The 17,098-nt window shown below is 45.0% G+C and overlaps 1 protein-coding gene across 2 annotated transcripts in view; it reads right to left on the bottom strand.

The window, feature by feature from the left end:
* Positions 1–417: 417 nt before the first annotated feature.
* Positions 418–17,098, bottom strand: part of patj (PATJ crumbs cell polarity complex component) — an 86,058-nt gene continuing 69,377 nt past the window's right edge. For both annotated transcript variants that reach the window (XM_063467929.1, XM_063467930.1), the window contains exons 31-47: positions 14,690–14,774; positions 13,734–13,826; positions 13,569–13,655; positions 12,259–12,315; positions 11,340–11,394; positions 11,145–11,251; positions 9,030–9,113; positions 8,431–8,624; positions 8,067–8,214; positions 7,241–7,327; positions 6,541–6,682; positions 6,416–6,453; positions 6,032–6,154; positions 5,665–5,769; positions 4,209–4,312; positions 4,000–4,123; positions 418–3,917 (exon numbers count right to left, since the gene is read on the bottom strand). In XM_063467929.1, coding sequence (XP_063323999.1) covers positions 3,771–3,917; positions 4,000–4,123; positions 4,209–4,312; positions 5,665–5,769; positions 6,032–6,154; positions 6,416–6,453; positions 6,541–6,682; positions 7,241–7,327; positions 8,067–8,214; positions 8,431–8,624; positions 9,030–9,113; positions 11,145–11,251; positions 11,340–11,394; positions 12,259–12,315; positions 13,569–13,655; positions 13,734–13,826; positions 14,690–14,774 — 1,780 coding nt within the window. In that variant the 3' untranslated portion in view covers positions 418–3,770. The remainder of the gene's footprint in view (positions 3,918–3,999; positions 4,124–4,208; positions 4,313–5,664; positions 5,770–6,031; positions 6,155–6,415; positions 6,454–6,540; positions 6,683–7,240; positions 7,328–8,066; positions 8,215–8,430; positions 8,625–9,029; positions 9,114–11,144; positions 11,252–11,339; positions 11,395–12,258; positions 12,316–13,568; positions 13,656–13,733; positions 13,827–14,689; positions 14,775–17,098) is intronic.

Raw genomic sequence — 17,098 nt, 5'->3', positions numbered from 1 at the left:
TGGCCCAACTGCCATGTGCCACCACATTTGGGCCTGGCCAGGTCCAATGTGGACCAGGGACCTGATCCCCAGTTACTGAAAGTGGCTTTGAAAACTAAACAATTCAAAACCCAAAAGGTAAACTGAAATTAGCAAAAACCAGCCTGAAACTACCCTGAGATAAAATGAACTGTACTGAGTAGACTCAGTAACGAATGGCTAGTGAACAGCTAATGAACAACTAGTACAAACCTCATTCGGTTTCAAACTTCTGGTTGGTCTCTGGGCCATTACCAATATTTCAGCTCCATGAAATAAATCTCGACTGCTGACCTGCCAGCAGTAAAAAAAAAACCCCTTTCTTCTGATTGGCTACAGATCATTTTGAACTGAGAATCATACAGTAAAACAGTCCTTCAAAGTCAGTTTGGATCTATTATCTGTTATTTATTTGAAATCAAACAAATTTTCTCAACAACTTCTGAGAACATGATTAAGAAATGATGCAGAATAACAAGGAGCGCTAGCAGACCAAAGCTGCAGGTTTCCACTCTGATTTCTGACATTCGGACATATTAGTGCTCATAACAACATAACAGCAACAAAAATACATTGTTAATTCTCAACAAGATCAAAAATAAATTAGATTTCATCTACTCTGGCATTTGCATAAGAAGTACCAAAAAATTAAGACAATAATCATGACAAAGTAAAAGTTGAACATAAAGTATTTTGCACTTGATTGATATGTATAAAGTACAGGATGCTGCTGAGGCCGGTGCTCAGCTGCTGCTAAACACTTGAGTCAGACGAAGATGCGCAGCCACAAACAGCTACCTGCACAGTAGGAAACCATTCAAAGCAAAATGCTGACATTCAGTTGGATCGTCGTGTTCTCAGTCTAAAACGAACTCTGAGTTTCTTAGCACTTCAGGACAGCTGCTCACAAATACTGGATATTTAATGAAAGGGATTAAACTGAGAGCTCTACTCATATTTGTTGAATGAGAAGATCTGGATGCGAATTAATATTAGAAGTTTATTGGTTGCAATTTGCAACTTGCAGATTTGCGGTTGCAGATAGCTGCAGTTATCTGCCACCAGCAGACCTGAATTTGAAGGAATGTGGCAGCTCTGGGGAAAGCTCTTCTCCAGTTTCCACACTTTCTCAGGTTGGCTTCTGCTGTTTTACAGAGCTGGTAACACAGGACAGACTCCTCATGGAGAAGAAAACAGAAAAAAGCTGCTCAGTGTGGACTTTTATGCACACCTGAGTGAAAACAGCTGATATTCTTTGCTTATACTCAGAGGTGAGAGGGTTCAGAACGCAGTTGCACAGGCCTAAAGACCGGTCAGGAACGCCATGGTAACCACCGGTTGCAGGAGGTTGCTTGTGGTCGCTAGTTGACACCTCCTCATGCAGATTGCGGCTATGACTGACCGCAGCAAAGAAAAGAACATGTTGATAAAGACGGAGAACGCGAGGATTTCACTGAACGTCGGCCCGATGCTTTTATTCACGTCTGCTTCAACTACAATGTGGAAGACGCTGTATCTGTTGCCAGGGGCGACAGGAGTCTCCATACCCACCAAGTCCTGAGAGTCATCTCCATGGAGACAGACATGTTTACATGTTCTATAAAGTGTTGCACGAACTCAGTGGAAGATAGCAGGAGTTTCACATTTCACATCGGTATGCTTGTGTGTGCTCTGTTCAGCAGTCAGCGTACGTGAAAACAGAGGATATGTGATGGTATCACATGATGGCACCGTTTAACATGTTTGGCTAAACAAAAGAAATTCAGTGGAAGCACTCGAATAAATAAAAAGGAATCAAAAATAAATATACCTCTGTTACGAAGGGATATTTTAATGAGCTTCACGCCCACTGTTTTCATTTTCCAGATTTTGATTGAAAAGTTTGCAGGTTTTTAGGACAGAACATTTTCTATTAGATGGCGATGTTGGCAAAAAACAGTTTCCTCATTTCTAGACAGACTTTGTGTTATTAGTCTGTTCACATCTTCTACGATTTATGTGGAAACAAGTTTAGAGATTTCAGCTCTTACAGGTTTATATTTTTTCATAAGGAGGTTTTTGGCCACTTTTCTTGCTCAATACTTGACAAAATAACAAAACAGTAATTAAAACCCAACGATGACTGTAATTTTCAGATCTAAACACGAACCTTTTCCACAGCAGGACCCAGGGTCTAACTGCCAGGAGACCTGGCAGTTCGATTAGGTTTAGGGAAACATCGTGCTTTCTGGCTCGGCTTCCTTTACTGCTGGGTGTGGTGCATGCTGATTTGTTAAAGTCTGAAAGGACCACTGGAGCCTGCTCTTGTAAATGTTTGCTCCAGATTGTGCATTGCGTGAGTTCCTGCGGTGAAAAAGTGCTTTTAGACCCAAATGAAAGTTCTTAAAAATTAAAAAAAAGGTTTTGAGTGGAAAATCACAGGTATAGAGCCAATATGAGGATGAAACTAAAGGCTAGCAGCTGTTTCTTTCATGTTTGGCTGGTTGTGATGGCAGAAAAAAAAAAAAAAGGGAAGCTGACAGTCAGCGGCGTTACGCTCCACATTGGTCTTCACTTTTACAATAACGGCTACTACACGGCTAACAGTGGACCACAGAAGAGATGCTAGGCTAACATCAGCCACATCTTTCCCTTTTTGTTCCTCTGGTTCCATCCGTGAAAGGTTTCCCATCAGTCCGTGTCTCAGTTAGTGCAGGCTGATTTGGCCATCCCTCCGTCAGTACGAAGTGTTGTGTCGATCAAAGGATAAATAACAGCAGAGCTTCTCAACCTGGTTCTGGGTTATGACATCAGATTTTATAGTTGGGTCGGGTCGGTTCCACGATTACAGGACAGAATTGATGCTACAGGATATCAGCTGACTCGTTTTTATCTCTACCTGAGAACAACATGGTGCGAGATCAGTTTATTAGCGATCAATTAATTCATTCTCGTTCTCATTCTCTCGAACTAGGCAGGCTGACCAGGTTCAGCTACCCTTGGGCAGACTCCACTTACACATCCTTGATGATGGTCGTCCCGGTTCTGGAAAACTGCTTTAACTGCAAAATCAGCCAATCAGCACCCAGTGAGAAACAAATGAGCCACTCATGTTGCTGCACAGTCGAGGACAGCTTGAGCTGGGTGGTGTCAGACCGACCTGCTCGTTATTGTAGTAAAGATGAGGGCAGATGTCAGTGCTCTGGTGTGACTGCTGATTCTACAGATGCTTTTTTTTTCTTTTCAAAAAAATAACTCACCAGCAGCGCTCCAAAGATGAGTTACTGCTCCCCAAGCGCATCTGGAAGGACCACCAACTGCAGTCCAAGCGGGTGGACAAGAGCCAGGTAACTACACTTTATTATTTGTTTAGGAGCTCTTTGATTTGTGGTATTTTAGAAAGCGTGGGCATGCCTGTTTAAGGATTAAATATTACAGCGTGAAAACTACAGCGCGGGAAGTTTACTTTAGATCCAAACAGCAAGCACGAACACATCAGCTGAGACCCAATGTGGCGCCTTGACCCAGAGGTTGAGAAGCTCTGTTTAACATGTAAAGACGGCCAAAACCCACCAACCCGTGCACAGGAAGTGTGCGCGCGCGTGTGTGTGTGTGTGTGTGTGTGTGCGTGCGTGTGTGTGACACCGTTTCTTTTGTCAATTTTTTGCGTGTTGGGGTTCAGAGTGACTATCAGAGTTGTTGTCCAGGAGTCTCAGCGTGTGCGTCGCAGCAGGAGCTCCGTGTGTGTGTGCAGGTGTGTGAGCAGACGTGTGTTATGACAGGACATCCAGCGTGACCGTTCCTCTCTGTTTTTTCAGGATGGCAACGGCCTGTTCGTGCGTCGCTCCCTGCAGACTCTCTCCATTCACCGCCAGGATTTGATCGCCTCGTTTCAGACGCCCGTCTACCGCTGCCGCGCCCTGAAATCAGCCGACACGCAGCACGTTTACATTCCCAGTGCCTCGCAGCACGTGACATCATCAGACAGAGACGGGTCCTGACCTTGCTGAAGACGGTCTTCACGTAGATCGGCAGGTCTCCGTGCGGACTGCCGAAGCCACCAACGATGCTGAAGCCGAGCCCCTCTGAACCTTTTTCTAGGCTGATGCTGCGAGGCCGTGGACCGCTGACGAGGAGGGGGAGGAGAGACTTGGGGTCAGATCAGTACTTCCTGTCATTACTCCTGAGTGTGTGTGTGTGTGTGTACTCACTCAGGCTCTGCTGTGTGTGTGTCAGTGTTGTCTGATGGACTGGAGCTGCTGGTCAGACTTTCCACCTGTGAGGCGATGGCGCTGATGTTGGTGTCCGCCACCACCTGAGAGGCGCACACACACACACACACACACACACACGCACGCACGCACGCACGCACGCACACAGACAGACAGACAGACAGACAGACAGACAGACAGACAGACAGACATTTAAAAAGTCTAAGTAGGACTGCAGCACAGAGAACAGATGGACACTTAAAACAAAAGAGCAGTATCTGATGCATCATACAGATGCTACAGTGTTTCCTGCTCATCCTCAGTCGTGAAAACTGTGGTTTAGCGATAAGTGGGACAACATCAGGTGTTGCTAATGCGATGAAACGAATTCTGTCATGTGAACAAATGGCAAATAAAACATCACAAATATCTTCAGTCCAGCTGCAGATATCTGACGCCATATTATAGCACACCAATCACAGACAGAGTTAGCATGAGCTCAACAAGCTCAGCATAAGCTGCTAATAGTTAGCTCACATAAAGTGTCCAGTTGTCTGAGTCTAGACATCAGAGCGGCACTCAGAGGGAACAGCTCTCTCTCTGGCTATCACACTCCTAGCATGCAACAGTCAGCCCTGGATGGACTGTACTGATAACACACACACACACACAGATCAATACGAGCCGCAGAGAAATCAGAATAATTCATGTGTGCTCTGAATGTAAACACGTGACAGACCTCTGAGTCTCTGAGCAGTTGGGTTCTCTCTCTTTACTGAACTTTTTTTTCCCCTGAAGGATGAACGTGACATTAAAAGGGTGTTTTCACTTTTTTTACAAATCCCAAAGCAGCACAAACACTGGGGAACGCGGGCAGTATTTACTTCATGTCATTTGGGTGCACACACACTGATTAATGATGATGCTGTCGAGAAGCTAATCATGAGCTCCGGAGGCTCTGGTGTTGTAGAGAGACTTTCCCATCGAGTGATACAGAACGTCTCACCCGGGCTTCCATGTTCTTCCTGTGATGCTCACAAATAAAACAAACTTCCGATAACACGCGGAGAGCAAAATCTCTCCGTGTGTTATCAGCTCATTGCTGCGTCTTAGGTTTGTCGGGCAAAGATCAGGCAGTGGATGAACTTCCACCCTCTGGCATCACTGTGGGTCACAAGTGCTCACAAGTGTTTTTGAACCAAAAGGCGTTCCACAGTGGTTCTTCTTCTTTTTATTGCTTTACTTTCTCCTCCAATCAGAGGAAGAATGCACAGTGTGTGTAGTCCAGACTCCAGTGCCCCCCCCCCCCAACAGTTGCAGACATTACTTGGCCTGACCCTGTTGTTCGCCTCAGTTTTCCAGTAAATCTGCTGTAATAGTGAGGTCACATGTTGGAGTGTTGTTCACCACCTGCATTCTCACAGTCCTCCCCGTGTACAGGTGTGGCATGTTTTACCTGCAGGCTGATGTTTCCGTAGCTGTTCTTCAGCATGGCCACGACCTCGCTGTGAGACAGGCCGTCCACAGACTGCCCGTTAACACTGACGATCCTGTCTCCCACCTGAAAACACAGAGAGACACGTTTCCATCACTTCCTGGAGACAGCCTCATCTCTCCAGCCTCCTCCTACCTTTAAACCAAGTCTTTATACTTATAACTGATCCAACTTTTACTTTAGGGGGAGCATCGTGGCCCTGTGACGAAGTCTGCTCCCGCCTGCACACCCACACAGCTACAGTGAGACTAAAGTTTGGTTTCAGCCTGTTTTTTTCACATGGTTGGTGGGTGCAGCTTTCAGGTGGAAAAGGCGTGGCGTCAGTCACCTTGAGCTGGTGGGTTTTAGCAGCGACTCCACTGGCCTGAATCATGGCGATGAAGATGGGGATGTCACCCAGAGGACTGCCCTTCCCTCCTGCTACACTCACCCCAAGGGAGTCGCCAAGACCCTGAGATACACGGGTGGAAGAATAAAAGAAGAGAAGAAGGACATCTAGCTTTAACCATGAAATCACAGCTACAGGTCTTTCTTATCCAGAACTCACTGTTTTTGTTTTTTCTTGTGGTTTGATGGAAATAAAAATATAAAATAAAAGGTGGACGTGGACCTTCTCACTGTGCAGTGACAGTGACATCTGGTCTGCACTATTCATGTGAGTTATTATTTTACAGCAATCCAGGGATCAGAGGTGTGCATGTGAGGTCATTACCCTGGTGATCTCCACTGTTCGGATGCCTTCGTCGAGCCCTGCACACACAGCAGAGAAAACACGATCAGTGCTCTCTCTCTGTAATCAATACATTTGCATCACTCTGACCAATCACATGTGTCTACCTGAGGTGGAGGAAGTGATTTCACCAGTGGGCTCGGCATTGTTATTGAGGGGCAGGCTTGAGGTTGGGGGGTCAGATGGCTCAGGGGACTGTGTGAGGGATGGAGCTGGAACGCCTGAGCTGTTTGTGCTGGCGTGACTCATCTGAAACAGGAAGTGTCATATCAGCTCACGCTGCTCGCCATGTCAGAGAAAGAAAATCTAGTTCAGGTGCTCCCAGGTGAGGAGGCGTGTCCATCATCGCTTTACAGTTTACACAGGAGGCAGGTTTATTTTGTTAAAGCTGAGATCAGGACAATCCTGACGCTCTGTTCCAGAATGAACTCAGACCCGGGGTGGGTCATCGTGGGAGAGTGGAGCAGAAGGAACAGCTGGTGAGCCATCCAAGCCTGCTGGTTTGAATCCCTGCTCAGGTGTCCTGACTAACATAAGCACAAACAAAAAAACAGAAAGGACTAAACTCTGATTTAATGAACCCGTCTCTCTGTGCTCTTCTTCTCTCCTCTTTCCCTACTGACGGCCCCCCCTCCCCGAGCCTGGTTCTGCTGGAGGTTTCTTCCTGTTAAAGGGGAGTTTTTCCTTCCCACTACCACCGAGCGCTTGCTCATTGCGATCTGATTGTTGGGATTTTGTATCTTTGGGCTTGTAGTATTGCTTATCTTACAGTGTTAGGGACCATTATAAATCTTAACTCTCTCACACCTGGCTCCCATGTGAGTTACGTCTGGATGTGATCCAGGAGGCAGCTTTGAGTCGGCCGAGCTCCAACAGGACAGGACCCCGAGCACACTGCAGGACGGACACACACACACACACACACACACACACACACACACACACACACACACACACGTTAAACCAGACCACCTCAGAGCTGCAGTAAAGACTTTTATGGTAAAGTAGCGCTGAAGTTACCATCAATTTGAGATCATCTCAAAAAAAGTGTGACGCTGACTTTGAGCGAAGTCGTGGAAAGCTTTAACAGTGGGAGGAATTTACTGATGTGTTACAGGGCTGAAAATAACTGAAACATCCACTAACTTCCAGGCGGGGAAACAGGAAGTGAGGGATGCTAACGCATTTCCTGCAGCTCTGTGTTAACTCTGAAATGATTTCAGCAGCAGAAGCACATGATAAAAAGTCTGCTTTCAGAGTTAGATTCAGGTAGCGTGGTAAAGACCGAGCAGCAAACACACGAGTGTTGGAAGAGAAAGTGCTGGAACATGTTCCTTGAATTCCTCGTGCACTCTTTATGTCCTCGAAATTTTACATTTTCTACGTGAAGAAACACGTTCATGCACCGCTGCTTTAGTGTTTCTGGAACAATCTGAATCTAGTAAACTGATTTTTTTTAGGTCTGTCAGTGAAACACAGAAATCTCTCACTTCTAGTGACCGACCAATGAAAATGATCTGTTAGTGCGTGAAATAAAAAGCTCCGCCTCAGCACGTGCTTCTGATTAAATGTAGTATCAGTACTTCTACAGATCAGTGTTACTGCAGTAAAAGCTCAGAGTATTGTTCAGCACCTTCAGAATGGCAGCCACGGCTTCCTGGGAGGCATGTCTCGCGTCATCACCGTTCACTGACAGAATCTGATCTCCCTGCATCAGCCGGCCGTCCAGCTCAGCGGCGCCCCCTCTGACCACCTCTGAGATAAACACACCACTGCCACTCCTAGGACGGACAGATGGTCAGACAGACAAACAGACAGACAGATGACATTTTCTCATCTGTAATCAAAAAAACGTTCCAAGAAAAACTTTAAGCAGAAACAGATTTAACTCTGATGTTTTCCTGTCGTTATAATCAAAAATGAGACATAATCCTCCTAAAATCAGATCTCATGACTTCCTTAATTTTCCTGACGTGGTTTTTTATTTTAATGCGGACCTCTTCCCGACGATGCTGAGCCCCAGCCCTCTGCCGCTCTTCTTCTGCAGCTCCACCTTAAAGACGTCTAGGTTCTCCTCGTCTCTGTACTGAGCCTCGTCCCTCAGGACTGTCAGACGGACCTTAGCCGGTGTCTGACGCAGGGCGGCGATTGCCTCCTCGTGGGACGCCCCGCGGAGATCCACTCCATTCACCTAAACACACACACACACACACACACACACACACACACACACACACACACACACACACACACACACACACACAAAGACGGTGGATGTATGAGCTGTGTTTGAGCTGGAGGGGGAGCTGAAGCAGGTTTGTTTCTGAGCAGACAACATTAGATTCAACTTTCAAATCTAAATATCTTTTTGATCCAACTGAGTTTTTAATTGAATTTTTACATTTGTATGACCCCACTTTCATGTTCATGAAATCTGACGACTCTCTGCAGAAGGTCGGACCTCCTGCTGTGAGCAGTAACTACATTCGCCAGCTAGCGTTATGGCTCGGCTGAGTTAATGTATACATCCTGTTAATGATGTAATGACAGGTGGATGGGTGCCTCCTCCCATGGGTGGTGCTGTGTCTGTGAATACCTCCAGTATCTGGTCTCCGGCCCACAGACGCCCATCTCTGGCTGCAGCTCCTTCTTCGTACACCTCGTGGATCATGATGGCATCCTAGTGGAGAAACGAGAAGAGAGGGTGAGGCCTGGGTAGAGTCCTTTCATGAACTGAAGATGAAGAAGACTGATCTTCATCATCAGAGTGGAACGCTGTCCTGGCTTCATGTTAAACACTAGGGATGGGTATCGTCACTGATTTCTAGAATTGATTCGATTCCAATTCACAAGGTCCTGATCCAATTCGATTCAATTTTGACTCTGACATTTAAAAATATTATAATTCTCTCTCTCTCTTCAAATATTTTTACAGTGAAGCACAAGTAATGATTACAAAAATGCCCCATGGGCTGACATCGCTTAATTTTTATATTTTTATCACCAAGAAAGGGGAAAAAAAAACAACAACAAAAAACAAAACAGACAACCAAGACAGTAGAAAATACCAAACAACAACAAAAAAAACCCTCCCTCCCCACACCCTTCCCTTATCCCAGAGTGCTATCACTTTGTTATAACCTAGGGTAAAGCCCACATAGTAGTTTCTTGTTTGTCCATAGTTTCCAGATATTCAGTGAGTGACCTCCAGATTTGATCGAAGTCCTCCAGTTTGTCATTTATAGAAATATTATAATTCTGATCATTTATGACTGGTGGGTATTAACCCTAGAACACTATTGCTATAAATAAACTATAAATAAACACAATCACTAATGCCGGGTGATTTTTACTCGATATAATAAGACCAACAAAAAGTACTTGTCATCAAAATATATCAAAATATGACAACACATGACAAATCAGAGTGGTCTGCTTTTACTTTCAACTGTGCCATGTCTAACAAAATGAAAAAAGTGTCATGGGGTGACCCTAAAATAATGCTCCAAAATGTAAATGTATTTGATCGGGTGAAAATCACCCAGCGATAGTGTTTTAGGGTTAAGCAAGCAAATAATGCAGAAAACAGATTTGAAATGGGAAACTGTTCTTAAAGTACACTGAGAGAGAGAGAAAGAGCTGTGCAGGAAGTGTGATGTTATCGTGGTGGCAGTAAAACAGCAAAAGTAAGAGGGAATTCATGACGATATTTATGTGAAGCGAAATGTGAAGCGTAGTTTGGATCTTCTTTTGCTGCTGGTTCAGTCAACTTTCATTGGAGAGTGACAAAACCTGCAGCTTCAGAATCTGTGAGCAGTCGGCTTTCAGCTCCAACTGTACGTACACGTCTGGGTACGTGCCGTTGGGTGAGAAAGACGGCATTTCACTGATTCTGATGCGTTGGGTCCGTGCTTTGTGTTTACGTCTTTGTGTGGAATCCTGCTCTCATTTACTGCTTTAGCTGTTTGGTGGTTGTTGAAATAGTTTTGCGAGGTTTAACCTTAGATTCTGGCGTTTCTGGCAAAATACATTTATATTTAAAAATCGATTTGGGATTTAATGAATCGATATCGCTTTATTTAAGCTAAAATCGATTTTAATTGGAAAATCGATTATCGAAAAAGGCTGAGCATTCTCAGCACCGTCCTCGATGCTGAGGAGAGTGTGAGACTCTCACTCAAGTCTGTCTCACACCAAATACTAAACACAGATTCTACAGGTAAAGTGTGAACATCAGGCTTTCTGTCACAGAAGGGTGTGTCCAGCACTCATTCCTGATTGCCTGTCAGTCAGCCGGTTATTTTCTGTAAAAACCTTAATTAATGGAGAAACAATTTAGCTGCACACGTGAACATCTAGCGTGTTTGCTGCCAGTTTAGCTCAGTGGGATGAGCTGGCGACCACGTGCCATGGGCCCGGGTTGGAGTCTGACCCGCGAACCTTTGCCATCTTCCCCTCCCTCTCTCTCTCTGCTTTCCTGTCTCTCTACACTGTTACTATCAAATAAAGGCAAAAACAATAATTAAAAATAAAAAATCTGACACTTTTTAAGGAGTTTCCAGCATTTGTGATCCTTAATAACTTTAAAAGGACAGACAGTAACAGCTGTTAGATCATCACTGATGCCCACAGCTGGTTACAAAAGCAGGTATAGCACTGGACTGTAAAGTTACACACTGTGTGTGTGTGTGTGTGTATGTGTGTGTCTTACCAGCTGTGTGTCTCTTCCTCCCACTATACTGAGTCCCAGTCCAGATCGACCTTTGCAGATCTCGAGCAGTGTCTCCTGACCAGGAACCACAGCGCAGCAGGTTGGGTCTGAGGAGGACGAGGAACCGTTTACTCTTAGAAACATGAAGTCTGCATGTTGATCTGATTTTTCACAGTTAAATGTCTGTGTTTGTACCTCTGTGCTGATCGGGGCTGATCAGAGGAGAAGCTGCCATCCGTTTACTGTGTGACTGGACACACACACATGCACACACACCCACACAGATCAGATGTATTGATAGAGGCTCTTGTCTGACTGATAAGAACAAAGTGAACGAAGTGAAATAAGTCCATAATAACAGTAACCACACCAACATCAGGAAAAGTGAACAGAAACCCTGCACAGTCAGTCCGGTGTAACATCATCATACATGGTGTGACACTGCTGCCCTACACCAAAGCCGTCACGGCTTAGATGCAAGGCGAACACACCAGAACAGGAAATGAAGTATTTTCTCTTCCAGCTGATGCCTCTGAGGCTTCGGGGTCTTGGTACTCCAGCACGGCCCTGAAAGTCTGAGCTGCACGGCAAGCCGAATCACTCGTCACACTTCAGCAGCTTCCGGGGGGCACAGAGGTCAGCGTTTGCCTCCTCAGTGTAAAGACTCACTGCAGACTTTTCATCAGAGCCTCACTGCGACGGTTGATGGAGATGATGATGTGAATCATGCGCTGTGGCCTTAACAGTCTTCACCTTCACAGGAGTGTGAGTCTGAGCCAGCATCCAGAGGTTACTGTCTGCAGCAGCCTCTTCTTTTTGAAACCACACAGCATCATCCCCTCCAAAGCATCTCAGGATCTTTGATGAAGGCTAAAAGACTTCAATATAATTTTTACTGCAAATTAAAACTGTAGATGTTGGATTATAGGATTCACCCTCACGACGGTTGGAGCTTAGTCAGATTTAGAGAAACAGGAGCTGCCGTGCATCGCACGAGCTTTAATACTTGAGAGTGGGATCAATTCTGATAGTGGGACATTTACCTCAAACAACTTTTATTAGTGTGATTTTTCATCTTTAACTTAAAGGATATGGGCGCTTCCTGTGAGGTTACCTGCTGCTCCAGTGTAGCCTGCAGCTCATTTTCTGGAGACTCTGCAGCTTTCAGCCTCTGCAGAGGAAACAGAGCAGAGCGGGTCAAGGAGACACATTCATGTCCTCATTCAGTCACATTTCTGGGACATTTGGAACAAAACCCTCTGAGGACAAAGTTTATAATATGAAATATGTTGTCTTTGATGCATTCTCAATCATCCAGGTAAGTAAATCTCCAAAGGTTGATTCTGTTCATCTGGACGTAGCGTTTTCAGTGGGAGAAACGTTTCGTCACTCATCCAAGTGACCTGTCCAGGATGTGTACATCCTCATCATTGAAAGAGTGTCCACTGGCCTGTAGGCGTGAATAGATTGCAGAGTCCTGGTCTGACGAGGTGGCTCTTCTGTGTTGTGCCATCCGCTTCGCCAGAGTTTGTTTGGTTTCCCCGATGTCCTGGCAATCCTCCTGGCACTTAACCGCGTACACTATGTTACTCTGCTTGTGTCGGGGGACCCGATCCTTGTGGTGGAACAAATTTTGGCACATCAATGATGAGGATGTACACATCCTGGACAGGGAGGAACGCTGGTTCGAGCGCGGAGTCAAGGAGGCACATTTACATGAAAAGGGAAAGACCATCTCTGAATCGAGGAGGGGGCCTAAAGGTACATCTTTCACCATAGTACAATGCTGTGATTGCAGCCATTCCCCAACTCTCTGTGAATGGTACTCATGGCCATTGATCAGTGGTCTTTGATCAGTGGTTGTTGATCAATGGTCATGAGAATTTGAATAATCATGATGAAGGAAATGACCTCCCAGCCTATTGTTCCTCCAGTGGGCTGGTTTCAGTTATTATGCAAATGTATTGTTTATAAGATTTGGGAAACCTGCAGTCAGCTGAGACTGAAGAAGTCACTTGGATGAGTGACGAAACGTTTCTCCCACTGAAAACGTTACGTCCAGATGAACAGAATCAACTTTTGGAGATATGAAATATGTCCAAATAAAATCACTCTTCTGGCTGTTTTCACTTTTTTGGATTTTGGAGACCTGCAGGTCTAAGGGTATGTTTTACACCTTATCTTATTCGTCACTCATAATGTTTGGTGAGATTCATACACAGGAAAAGTTTTTTTATAGACGGAAAGATAAAGTTGACGATGGTCAGGAGTAAACAGAAGACAACAGGTCCAAAATTGGGAAAAATTCACATGAAGTCTGGTCTGTTTGATCAGAGAATGTCAGTATTAAGGTTCCCAAGGGTGAACATTACCATAATAATCTGAACGATTACGCCCTGGGGGCGGAGTCTGATGGCTGTGTACCTTTCTGAAAGTGTCGGCCTCTCTCAGACTCTCGGGGACGCTGTTCCTGCTCCTGCTGTTCTGCTCGGCTTCGTCGCTTGGCTCGTCCTGTTAAGCAGACCTCAGATCAGCTCACACTTACAACTCGTTCCCACGTTTCCGTTTCAGATTCAGCTTCACACTCACCGGCGCGTCCGACAGCGGGTGGAGCGTCAAGCTGTCGGGGGGGCAGGGCCCGTCAGAGGGGGTGGATCCACTGAGCAGGGTGGGCGAGATACACTGACATACAAACAAAGAATGAACTTTGGTGCTCGTCTCAAACAAGCAGACGCCACTTTCTTCTCTGTGGAGGTCAAAGCTGAACGTTGTGTTCTGAGCGCAGTCACACAGCGGATGGACTTCCACATAAACAATCAATAACCGACTGTTTCGCGACCCTAAACTTTAAACATGAATATTTTTTCTTCTTTGTGCAAACACTGAAGGCTCATCAGTCTGTGAAACACTAACATACATCTTCACAAAGGACAGGAAACATTACCTGAAAACTTTTACCTACACCTCCTGCAAATTCTCACAGGTGAACTTTTTCATCAAGACGACCAAACAAATCAGATCAAAACATTTTACACACAGCAGTCTGAACATTTTGAGGATTAAACTACGGTCATTAAAGAGAACTCCATCCTGCCATTACTCACACTTACATGGACGTTTGGCTAAATGATCTCACTGTGACCTTCACCTGCTTCCTCTGGTCTGTTTTCAACTTTGACGACAAACCTTTTTATTCTTTTCACACTATCTGGCTGGCATCATATAGGTTTACAACACATAATGTCAGCCGTATTGCGGCTTGATGATGACGTGAAGACGTCATGAAAGTGACCAAGCACTGACAAGGTATATTTCTCAAAAAGGCGACATTAACGAGTCTGTAATCAGTCAGCCTGACACAGTGACATTACAACAGACAAAAATACTGCTTCATTCAACAAAAGGATTTTAAATGCAGCACCTGATATTTATACCAGGACAAGTGTCACTGCTCAAAACTGGAGAGCACATATCCAAAGGTATGGGGACAGAGAAGCTGTATCCCGAATCTGTGTGTGTGTGTGTGTGTTCGTGTGTGTGTTTACCTCAGGGCTGGCTGGGCTGAGGGAGGGTGGTGGAGGGGGAGAGGGGAAGGGAGGGACGGCCATCTGGTTTATTGCATCGTCGTTTCTGCAGAGACACAGAGGATAACGAGTTTTTCACTTCAGTTTGAACAGACTGCTACACACACACGCCCACGCCTGTACTGTATTTGATCTCTCCTTTATCTGTGACACTCTGCCCTTTGTTCATGTGAAGCATTCATGTCTAATTACTGACTCTGTGGTAGAAGAATTTGTGGAATTGTTTTATAATATCGTGTAATTACAATCCCTTAGAGATAGGATAGGGTGAGAAGTCCAGCCATTCGGGAGGGGCTCAGAGTAGAGCCGCTGCTCCTCCACATCGAAAGGAGCCAGTTGAGGTGGTTCGGGCATCTGACAAGGATGCCTCCTTGGCGAAGTTTCCCGGCCATGTCCCACTGGGAGGAGGCCCCGGTGCAGACCCAGGGCATGCTGGAGAGATTATATCTCTCAGCTGGCCTTGAAATGCCTTGGTGTTCCCCCAGATAAACTGGAGGAGGTGGCTGGGGAGAGGGAGGTCTGGGCTTCTCTGCTTGGGCTGCTGCCCCTGCGACCCAGCCCCGAATAAGCCGAAGAAATGGATGGATGGAGGGAGGGTTTTATAATAATCTACCTGAAACCGATGATGCATGTGGCATCCTTCAATTTGCAAAGTCTAAAAATTCTAGACAAAGTGGCTCCTCTCAAAATCAGAAAGGCAGCACTGTAAAATCCCCGCCCTGGATCACAGAAGCTATCCACAGCTTTAGGCAAATCTGCTGTTAAACTGAGCGCCTGTGGAAAGCCACAAAACTTGAGGTTCATAAGCTCCACTTAAAAGAGCTATTATCTACCTTTAACAACATAGTGAAAGATGCGAGAGCCACTTATTTCTCGAAACTACTTGCAGTAGGAAAAAGAAATCCTAAGGTTCTTTCGATACAGTCAATAGCATCATCTCTCCTCCAACTCCATGTATACCAGTCTTCTCAGATATGGATTGCAATGCCTTTTTAAGATTTTTCCAAGATAAGATTAGTGGCCTAAGAGGAAATATAACTCCCTTAGATAGCCCCTTCCACTGTGATCTCCCACATCCCATAATTATGGAGTCTTTTCACCCAGTTTCTTTAAAAGATCCATCGGAAATACTAACTCAAATGAAACCCTCAACGAGTCCAGCTGATGTCTTACCTACTTCTCTGTTTTTGACACCATTGGTCACGTTGATAAACTTTTCCCTGCTGTCTGACTCTGTCCCCAGGTGCTTTAAACAGGGGGTTACTCAACCTCTGCTGAAAAAGCCTAACCTGGATCTAACACTTCAGACAAGCTACAGACACATCTCAAAACTTCCTTTCATTTTTAAAATATTAGAAAAAGTCTCGATAACTTTCAGTCAGGTTTTTGAAAGTTACACTCCACAGATACAGCTCTCCTTAAAGTCACAAATGACCTTTTGATGGCCACAGACAGAGGTGTTTGCTCAGTCCTCGTTCTACTGGACCTTAGCTCAACCTTTGATCATCAGATCTTAATCCACCACTTAAATCACATGGTAGGGATATCTGGATCTGTCCTAAAATGCGTCACATCATTTCTGGCAGTTAGATCACTTTTGGTTTCAGTAGGAAACCTTCGGTATAGCTGAATTTTCATGCGGGGTTCCACAAGGATTGGTTTTAAGCCCCTTGTTATTTTCATTATATATTCTGCCTTTAGCAGTTTCAAAATGATTTCCTACCATCTGTATGCAGATGATATCCAATTGTATATCTCGTTTAAACCTTGGGAATTAGACAAATAAGACAGTCCATTAGGATGGATAAAGTAAATGAATGGTTGGATGGCAAACAATTTTCTGCAGCTGAACGCAGACAAGACTGAGTGTTTAGTTCTTGCTCCAGAGAGTATCAAGCCTAAAATCAGACAACATGTCTGACAAAAGCATCTTTAAATCACATTCAAACAGTGCAAAATGCAGCAACAAGGCTGTTAACCCACAGTCATGAATTCACTCATATCACTCCCTTGTTAAAGTCCTTCCACTGGCTTCTGGTTGGGTATAGATATCAGTTTAAAATCCTCACTCTAACTTTTATGTCTTTACGAGGAGAGGCCCCCCACTTATATCATTGAGCTTCTTCACCCTTACTCTCCAAACCGGATCTATAGATCCACTGATAGTGGTCTTCTGACTATTCCACGGACCCGTTTGAAAACAAAGGATCACGCTTTCCAAACCCTAGCAACAATACTGTGGAACAGTTTACGCCCCCTCTACGCACCACCGACTCTGTGACTTCTTTTGAAAAACAGCTGAAAACACATCTTTAAGATAGGCATTTGGGTAACGTTTTTGTGAAATATGTTGTTTTGTCTGATATGTTT

Source organism: Pelmatolapia mariae, linkage group LG23, assembly GCF_036321145.2.
Source record: "Pelmatolapia mariae isolate MD_Pm_ZW linkage group LG23, Pm_UMD_F_2, whole genome shotgun sequence".
In the NCBI taxonomy this organism is placed as follows: Eukaryota; Metazoa; Chordata; class Actinopteri; order Cichliformes; family Cichlidae; genus Pelmatolapia; species Pelmatolapia mariae.
The sequence above is the reverse complement of the archived record's forward strand: the minus strand, read 5'-3'. Positions and strand labels throughout refer to the sequence as shown.